Source organism: Fundulus heteroclitus, chromosome 1 (assembly GCF_011125445.2).
Source record: "Fundulus heteroclitus isolate FHET01 chromosome 1, MU-UCD_Fhet_4.1, whole genome shotgun sequence".
Classification (NCBI taxonomy): Eukaryota; Metazoa; Chordata; class Actinopteri; order Cyprinodontiformes; family Fundulidae; genus Fundulus; species Fundulus heteroclitus.
The window spans coordinates 41,599,679-41,609,270 of NC_046361.1; the positions used below are offsets into that span (position 1 = coordinate 41,599,679).

At 49.4% G+C, this 9,592-nt stretch overlaps 1 protein-coding gene across 2 annotated transcripts; it reads right to left on the bottom strand.

The window, feature by feature from the left end:
• Positions 1-279: 279 nt before the first annotated feature.
• On the bottom strand, positions 280-8,126 carry LOC118564577 (minor histocompatibility antigen H13-like). Of its 2 annotated transcripts, XM_036143279.1 has the most exons (12): positions 7,753-8,126; positions 6,714-6,749; positions 5,472-5,570; positions 5,325-5,407; positions 5,165-5,253; positions 3,718-3,803; positions 3,512-3,637; positions 1,741-1,798; positions 1,553-1,673; positions 1,375-1,477; positions 1,215-1,300; positions 280-486 (listed from the first exon to the last, which is right to left on the bottom strand). In XM_036143279.1, the coding sequence occupies exons 1-12, from the start codon at positions 7,945-7,947 to the stop codon at positions 333-335; spliced, it is 1,236 nt and encodes a 411-aa protein (XP_035999172.1). In that variant the 5' UTR covers positions 7,948-8,126; the 3' UTR covers positions 280-332. The 2 variants fall into 2 exon arrangements, with proteins under 2 accessions (XP_035999172.1, XP_035999176.1); XM_036143283.1 differs by lacking the exon at positions 6,714-6,749 and having other exon boundaries at positions 284-486; positions 7,753-8,125.
• Positions 8,127-9,592: the final 1,466 nt, after the last annotated feature.

Below are 9,592 nucleotides of genomic sequence, written 5' to 3' on the forward strand. Positions count from 1 at the left end.
GTCCAGGTGTAGATGCTGAAGCGTTTTTCCTGTCCAGTCTCATTTATATTTGCATTGGAAACATATTCAGACCAAACAGACATGACTGGTCAAAACTAACTTCCTGTTTCCAGTGATGGAAAAAAAGATCTGACTGAGATGTTTGATGACCCTGAAACGGACTGGAGCCAAACGGCGCTGGGCTCCAGGGATGAGTCCAGAAATCATCGTCCCGCTCTGTGAACGTCGCTGAAGACGTTTGGACTCCTGATCCTGAACCAAACCATCTGAACAGGACACCGCTCTTTGCTCATGGCCGTTCTACCTGCCCAGGTGAGACGTGGACTCGGCTTCTACATGGCGGTGGGCTGCAGGCGGCGGTGGCGGGGGGAGGAGCCAGTTGCCATGGTTTCCATGGATGTAGCCAGGCTTGCTGGAGAGCCGCTGACGGTTGGGAAGGAAGTGATGCGTGGAGAGGCAGGAAGGACTTCCTCTGAGGACTCGTAGCTATGACGACGGGAAGGAAGAGAGGTGGATGGAGAGAGGATGAAGAGGATGAGAATCAGGAGAGAAGAAGAAGAAGAAGAAGAAGAAGGGATGTAAGATTTTTATTTTAAGCTCTAAACTCTATAAATGACAGAAACTGAGGTGGATGGAGAGAAAGAAGAGAAAACAGCAGCAGAGGGAAAAGATGGAGGCTGACCATGAAATAAAACTGAACTCCTGCTCCGTCCTGGTTCCACTCGGATCCACAACATGAGCCTGAACGTCCAACCGGACCCCAGCAGAACTAATCAGAGTCCAACTCCAGCGGTCCGGACGGTTTTAGGGAACGTCTCACAGATCCAGATCAAGCCTCCACAGGACCGCCTGTTCCACGGCCTCCATTATCGTCTCAGTTTAGGGTCCGGTACCTCTGAGTTGGACCGCCTCCTGACCAGCGACCGTGGGCGGATGGATGGATGAGGATGGATGGATGGATGGATGAGGATGGATGGATGGACTTTTCTTTTCTCGGCCTCCAATCAAAGACCCAGAGTAGAAAGCCCAGGAGTCCAGAAATGATGAGGAAGGCGGTTTAACGCGCTGAGACCGGTTCTGGGTTCTAGGAGAAACTGGACTTCTCCTTCAGCTCGTCTCTCCCAGCTGATGTTCTGAGCTTTTGGCTGCAGAACCTCCAGGAGAATCCAGGCTGTGATGAAGCAGATTAAGTCCGTCCGGTCCGGGTTACTCACCTGAACATCTCGGTGAGCTCTCCTTTCACCAGCGCCACGACGACGGGGAAGCCGACGCAGGCGGGGACCAGGTAGAGCAGGGCGGGCTGCGGACACAGAGGAGAAACGTCAGCGCCGGTCCGCTTCCATCCGACCGCTGTGAGTCTGCGGCGTGTCGTACCTGCGCGTGTTTGAAGGTGTGCATGACGAAGATGGTGAGGCCCAGGCCGAAGATGTAGGCCAGGAAGCTGGAGTAGAAGTAGGTCCTGCTGTTCTTCTTCAAGCTGCACACAGACACAGAAACATGAGGGCGGGGCGGGGGGAGGCGGGGGGGGTGGAGGCGCTGGGCGAGGCGCTACCTGACGTCGAAGCGCAGCAGCAGGGCGATGAAGATCCCCGGGATGACGATGTCTCCCAGACCCAGCATGGCGAAGTTGCTGGCCTCCAGGCCTTTCTCCAGGAGGTCCTGAGGGAAGACCACTGGACACAGAGAAGACGTCAGCCTGAGGCCACAGCCCAGCGAGCTCAAACAGGAACGTTCACTCACATTTGATCGGCGCCTCGAACGACTTGGCCACCGTCACCATGACGTTGGTCCCAAACACCTGGAGGGAGGAGGCGGGTCAGAATCAGCCGGACCGCAGCAGAACTTATGGACCAAAGTACTCAGCTTTTCCTGCTGCTGTCTGGACTATTTACAGTTCAGTCAGAAATTATCAATAATAATAATAATAATAATAATAATAATAATAATACGTTCATTAGTAATTTAATCCTACTTGACTCCTTCCTATGATTACTGATTCTGAGCCGACGTGATGTGAATTTCTCCAATGTGAGATCAATAAAGCCTATTTTATCTTATCTTATGTCTTCTGGTCCAGCGCTGAGAACATGTGACTAAAATATACGCTGGTTTATTTAATAATCTGCGTTTTATTGAATTACGACCATAAAAAGTTATTGCAGGGTTGATTTCTTCAAATAAAAGGATTTTTAAAACTGCAGTGGTGTTTTTTTGTATTTGTTCATACATTTGGGAGCTAGGATGTAGGACAGCTACTGTTAACAAAAAAGTTATTAAAATAGTGATTTAATATGTTTGGAACTAAAAATGGCCTTTATAAAATGATTTATGATTTTTAATGCATTGCCTAAATCCACACTACATAAAACAAAATGGACAGAGAGAGGAACACACAGTGAACGAGGGGAATAAGAGACTGAAGCTGTGTGTGAATTATTTCAGGGACAAAATAACTGCTTTAAACCATATTTATGAGGCAGCAGCAGCTGTGTGCCTGTGAGACAGCGCTGAGGGAAGCAGGAACCATCATGCCAGCTCTCGCTGCTGCCTCAGTGAAGTGATTCCAGAATGACTGGTCCCTATTAAAACAAAAAAAGTCGCTAAAAGTCGTAGCGAGTTGCTTTTTTAAAGGAAATTGCTAGGTGTGTCTGAAAAGTCGCTAAATACGGCAACTAAGATGCTCAATGGCTAAACTGGCCTGTCCTCCAGTTTGCCTTCCCTCCTGGCTAGCCACAGTAGCTGCTAGCAGCTTTACAGCCAGACAGGAAGGGGCAGGCAATGTTGGTTTTTCAAAATAAAGTACATTTGAACTTTTAATGATATTTAAATTCATTTCATACTTGGATTATAGTCAGTAAACATGTGCAAATAGAGGTTCTACATAATATGGTATTTACATCTGTTTTGTTTTAACATATTTAAAAAAGTAACTTCATTCTGAAGGTGTGGCGGTCGCCACGATCAATTACATGTAGCAGAAACAACGGCTCAGTCAATCTGAATACCGTTATAGAGTCAGGACTCTTTAGCCAAAGCAGAACTGCGTCAGCGTTCTCCATGATGCTGTCTGAATAGAACCGTAAGTGAGGAAGGAGGCAGGAAAGGAGCCTGGATGCTTCCTTTCATGGCTAGTTTAGCCAAGGAACCTCACAACGTCCCTAAGGGGGACGGAGTCAGAAACATGGAGGACGGAGTCAGATCCTCTACGGACATTTTTGATGATTTCTGTGAAGGCCTGTCATGTCACGCAAAGGATTGTGGGATACTTTAAGTGTCCTTGGGGACGTTGTGAGGTTCCTAGGCTAAACTAGCCGCTGGAGGAAGCATCCAGGCTCCTTTCCTGCCTCCTTCCTCACTGACTGACCTGTTCAGACAGCATCATGGAGACGCTGATGGACTTCTGCTTTGGCTGAAGAGTTCTGACGCAGTAACGGGATTCTGATGGAACCAAACTCTGTGATGATGATGATGATGATGATGATGATGATGGTGAGTCGAGTCATTTTCTCACCCAGAACACGTCGTAGACGAACAGCCCCCCCAGCAGGATGCAGCCGGTACTGACGTTGTTGAGGTGGAGCAGCTCCACGCCGTTCAGGGCGAACGCCAGGCCAAACAGGTTATTGGCGATCCAGTGCTGTGATGTCACAGAAACAACAGCTGTGATTGGCCGTGAGCCCGGCAGACCAGCGGCGCCGTGGCAGCGCCGGCACTTACCTTTTTGAGCAGGTACCAGACGCCCACCACGCTGCTGATGACCAGGCAGATCAGGTTCTTGGTGTCGAACTCGTAGTTCACTATTTCTGTGGGCAGAGAGAGAACCGGGTCTTTGTGGGTCACGCCTGGTCCGGATGTTCTGCTTGGTTCTGTTCAACATTATCTGGGTCCAACTACAGGAACCCAGCCTTCTAACAGAACCTGTCCCCCTCAACAGATTGGTCTGTATACGACCCGGTCCAGAGAGGACCAGTTCTGGTTCTGGGGATCCTGGAATCAATTTAAAACTGCTAAAGTTAATTTGGGTCTAAAGTAGGGCTGAACGGTTTTGGAAAATAATCTAATTGTGATTTTTTATCTTAATATTGCGATTTAATGTGATTATTATTTTTTTTCTGTTTATTTTATCACGTCTTTTTAAAACTATACAAACAACAAATCAATCCGTTTCATCTCTGAGCAGATCAGGGGCTAAAAGAGCCGCTGCGTCTCAACCCGGAGCAGAAATGATGGCGTTCTGCCAACGATTGATTTAAACCAAAACTGCGATTTAATTTTGACTTTTCTCTGCATTAACCACAAGCAACAAAAATGGCCTCTAGATAAAGATGTTTGTAAACAAGGACTATTTAAAACAAGAACTTTTAATGTTTTTATTTAGCAGAATATTATTCAAGAGAACAGCTTTTAATTGATTTGGACATTCAATTCAATTCAATTCAATTTTATTTATATAGCGCCAAATCATGAAACATGTCATCTCAAGGCACTTTACAAAGTCAAGTTCAATCATATTATACAGATTGGGTCAAAGGATTTATGTTCATCAATCCTTGTTGAACATAAAATGTAACCAACAAACACGTCTATGTGGAATGTTGTAAAAAAAAAAAAATATATATATATATATATATATATATATATATATATATATATATATATATATAAAAAATGTGTGTATATCTGGAGCATGTAACAAAAGTAATTTCCCTCTGGGATTATTAAAGTATGTCTGATTCTGATATGTATTAAACTGATTGACCAGAACTTAATGCTATAATGAGATTCCTGAAGGTTTCTGGTAAAACAGTATAAATATATAAACTCTAAAACAAGTAATAAAATTATTATGTCTCTGCTGCAGCTCTCTTCCCTTTCATGTGGAGGAAAATCCACTTTAAACATTTTACTGACAGCTAAATGTCTGATTCACTAATTGCTTCATAGCCACAAATTGCGTTTATTTAAATTGCGATTAGATTGAAAATGTGATAAATTATTCAGCCCTAGTTCTGAAGGCCCGTAAATCAAAATGGAGAATTTCTCTAGAACTGTTGAAAAATGTCCAAAACGATAAATAACAGAAGTTAAATGAACAGAACCACCAGCAGAACCTTTGAGCCTTCAGCTGGGTCACACGGGTCCAATCAGAATCAGACGCTCTCACCTTCTTTGGACTCCCCAGAACCCTGCGTGAAGAGCAGCTGGTACTGTTTGTTGGGCACCGACGGCGGGAAGATTCGGGCCATGGCCGGGCTGACGGACAGAGAATTTATCAGAGTTCTGGTCGACAGAGGAGACGGACCAGAACCTGGCGCCGGGCTTACCTCATGGTGTGGGACAGAGCCAGGACGCCCAGCACGAAGAAGTAGACGGACAGCAGCAGGTTGATGTACTCCTGAGAAAACACCTGCAAGACGGAACCGGGTCAGAACCAGAACCGACCGGCACAGAACCACAGAGTCCAAACTCACCTTGAAGAAGAGGTAGAGTCCGAACAGGGTGCAGCTGGCGATGATGGGGAACCGGGCGGCGTCCCGACTGGTGATGGTCTCCGGAGCGTCGGCGGAGTTCTGGGAGGGAACACGGACAGAACCACGGCGGATCAGAACCCAGTCTAATCCGTCCAGAACCAGAACAAGCAGCTGATAAATACTCTGGGCCCAGTTGGACCGGAGCGTGAGACATTTCTCCCCCTAGTTACACTGCAGACGTTGGGTTCTGACTCCCGGGCCGGACCGGGCCGAACTTCTGCTCCGTAAAATCAGAACCTCAGAGTTCTGTTCAGACACTCTGGGTTCCGCCGGAGAACGTCAGGAGGATTCAAAAGCATCTCTACAGCCGGATCCCCACAAGAACCAGGCCAGAACCAGGTCCAGAACCAGGTCCTGCTATATTCTGCTCCGACTCGTCCCCAGAGACCCAAACTAGGACAGAGAAGTTCCCCATCAGAACCGCCTGCAGCCCGACCCAGTTCTCCTTCTGCTTAGTAGAACTTCTGTTGGTCCTGAAAAGCAGAACCCAGCTTAGTGTCTCGGAACCAACGTCGGACTGCGAGTTCTGGACCAACAGAACCACTTCCAGGTGTTCCAGGAAGTCGCTCACCTTCAGAATAAAAGCCCGGGTCAGAGGTCCGCAGCCATGTCAGGAACTTCCTGGATCACAGAACCCATTTCCTCCCCTAACGGGTCCCAGAACCAAATGGTTCTGGTCCATTTCCTGACCTTCTGCTCCCACTTAATCAGGTTAGATAGTCAGAGCGTCCAGAACTCCTGACCCAGCGGCTCGTCTCCACGGGGGACGGCCGTCCAGAACCTTTACATGCATCTCTGGTCCAAACCACCAGAACCATGGAATCGGGTTCTAAGGAGTCCAATTAACGATCCGGTTCTGGAGTTCAGGTGTGTTGAAGCTGCAGGACACTTTAGCTCCAGAACCCAACTTTCAGATGCCCTCTGCTGCAACAGACCCGGACCAGAAGAACGTTACCAGAACCTGTGCAGAACCTTATGACATGCATGCATCTAGTCAGCCAATAGATGAGCCAGAACCAGTCCGGTGGTTCTGATCCGGTATCCATAGCAGATCACCTTAGCAGTAAAACTGATCTGGGTCACATTGATGTACTGGGCTGGTTCTGAAGGTTCTGATGGTTCTGACTCACACAGTGTCCGTGTTGTGCTAGGAAAACAAGGAGGTCCGGTTCTAATACTCACTCTGAACCCAGAATCGAACCCATTTTCTCCGAGTTCCTACAGACGGACGGATAAAGGAAGGAGGGATGAAGGAAGGAGGGATGAAGGAAGGAGGGATGAAGGGACGGAGGACAGACAGGTGAGTGAAGACAGGTGGACAGAGAGAGAAAGACAGGATCAGCAGGGAGGAAGCAGGAAGCAATCAGCTCGTTAACAGAAACAGGAAAATTAACGAGTGTCAGAGGAGAAGACAGGAGGAAGTCACGTGACACCCCCCCACACACACACACACACCCCCCACAGGTAAACCCCACCTGAGCTTTCAACAGCGGCCAATCAGAGTCAAGGTAACGGAACAGAGATAAATGAGCTTCAAACAGACCGCTGCCCATCCTCCATCCAGCTAAAGCTCCTCTAGAACATCCTGAGATGTTCCTCAGGTTCTGGTTCTACGGCTCCTCAGGTTCTGGTTCTACGGTTCCTCAGGTTCCTGGTCTACGGTTCCTCAGGTTCTGGTTCTTCCTGGGTTCTCCTCCTATCCTCTGATCAAAACTGCATATCTTGATTTTGTGCTGCAGGTTCTGCCTTGTTCTGACGCAGAGGGGAAGAGAACCCTGAAGAGGTTCTGGTATCCAGAACACCGGCCCACTCGGAGCTCTGGGTCGGAACCAGTGCCTTCGCGGTGCAGGTAAAGCTGTTAGAACTGGACCAACCCGCATGTTCTGCTTGGTTCCCTCCTCAGAGAAGCTGCGGAGAACATCAACCTGCAGCTGCACACCTGGAACATCTGGAGTCCACAGGCGGTACCGGCTGTTAACGACCGTTAAGCCGCTTCCCGTCGGTTCTAACGGACTCTGCGCGGACACCTCCACCACGTTAACCCCCCTGGTGACCGACCGGGTCCACCTGCTGCCCTGTCACAGCAGAACCTCACAGCAGAACCTCACACCAGAACCTGCAGCAGAACCTGGCGGCAGGTAGCTGCGGCGGCTAACGGCTAACGGCTGCTAACGGCTGACCCCTCCTCCCCCCGGGTCCCCGGACAGGTGAGCTCCGGTACCTTGGACTTGGAGCAGGTGACGGAGCGCAGGGCCCCGAAGAAGATGGGCAGCAGCGCCATGACCACCAGGCTGCCGTAGGCCAGCGCCGTCCCCTCCGGGGTGGCCACGAATTTAGCCGTGGCGTTCAGCGCCTCGGTGCCGTTGGAGTCGGTGGCGTTGAGGACGGCCTCGGGGACGGGTTCTACCTCCGCCATGTTGGTTCTTCACAGAGGTTCTGCTGGGGTTCTCCTGAGGCTGCGGCGGAAACTGAGAGCAGGAAGCTGACGCTGTCTGAGGCTCATTCATCCACCAGGTGCTGCAGGAACCTAAGGCCACGTTTCCTAAAGCAGAGAGGCGGCGAGGAGAGGAGGGATCACTCTGACGCGTTTCCTGGCGCGTGGAGACGGGTCTAAAGGGAGGGCTCACTCTGATGTGTTTCCTTAGCCTCAGTTAGGACACGTTTCCTAAAGCAGAGAGGCGGTGAGGGCAGGAGGGATCACTCTGACGCGTTTCCTGGCGCGTAGAGACGGGGATAAAGGGAGGGCTCACTCTGATGTGTTTCCTGAGCCTCAGGACACAATGTTTCCTAGAGCAGCGAAGAAACAGAGGAGGGCTCACTCTGATGGATTTACTAAAACGCAGAGATGGGGATAAAGGGAGGGCTCACTCTGATGTGTTTCCTGAGCCTCAGGACACGTTTCTTAAAGCAGAGAGGCGGCGAGGATAAGAGGGATCACTCTGACGCGTTTCCTAGCGCGTGGAGATGAGGCTAAAGGGAGGGCTCACTCTGATGTGTTTCCTGAGCCTCAGGACACTGTTTCCTAGAGCAGAGAAGAAACAGAAGAGGGTTCACTCTGATAGGTTTACTAAAATGAGGCGTTGGGGCTAAAGAGAGGGTCCACTCTGATGCGTTTCCTGAGCCTCGGTAAAGCCACATTTCTTAAAGCAAAGAGCAGAGGGAACAGGAGGGTTCACTTTGTTGCATTTCCCAAAGCAAAGAGGGTGGGAAGGAGGAGATGTGGTGGTCTTCCTCTACGACAGTGGGGCAGGAGCTAATCCCTCTGTCCTGTAGCAGATCGGTTGCCGGTTCAAACCACCGCTCTAACTGTCTCAGTCGAGACACTTCACTCGCTTTGTCTGCTGCCGATGGCCGGATTGTCTGGCAGCCTTAGTCAGTCTGTCCCAGAGCAGCTGTGACTACAATGTAGCTCACCGCCGTCAGCGTGTGGATGGCTGCATGTAGGATAAAGAGCCTTGGGGTCCTCAGGACTTGATATTGCTCTATAGTAGAAAAGGCCATTTACCATTTCTTCTTTTTTACATCGGCAGATCGAAAACAGCTAATAGGTCCACACTGCGACCTATTGTACAAGAATTGTACAATAGGTGTCAAAGAGACCGAGGCTAAATCTGAGATGCTCTAATTATCTGTCTCCTGCTCCTAACTCCTATCTCCTATCTCCTACCTCCTATCTCCTGCTCTTAACTCCTATCTCCTATACCCTGACCTTTCCTGGATCAGCAGAACTCCATCAGGGAGGAAAGGAGCTTCAGCTGCTGAGCTGATTCCAGACTTTAACTCTGACGTCATTAGTGACGGAAACATGGAGGATGGAGTCAGAGACATGGAGGAGAAACATTGCGAGGTTCCAATGCTAAAGGAACTATGACAGGAAACATACACGCTTCTTTCCCTACCTCCTTCCTCACTGACTGCACTTATGGCGACCGCCGACGCACTTCTGCTTTGGCTTAAGAGTCCTTTGTCCGTAAGGGTATTTGGTGGACCCATTATCTGCTGTTTCCTGAGTCTCAGGCCCCATTTCTGACCCGAGTACAGAGAGGGGAGGATGAACAAGA

Excerpts from the sequence above, each read along its gene's own strand:
- LOC118564577 (XM_036143279.1), bottom strand. The coding sequence starts at position 7,947 with ATGGCGGAGGTAGAACCCGTCCCCGAGGCCGTCCTCAACGCCACCGAC. Across the intron at positions 5,408-5,471 it reads GACTCTACCTCTTCTTCAAG|GTGTTTTCTCAGGAGTACAT; the intron begins GTGAGTTTGGAC and ends TCCGTCTTGCAG. Across the intron at positions 1,478-1,552 it reads CTGCTGCGCTTCGACGTCAG|CTTGAAGAAGAACAGCAGGA; the intron begins GTAGCGCCTCGC and ends GTCTGTGTGCAG.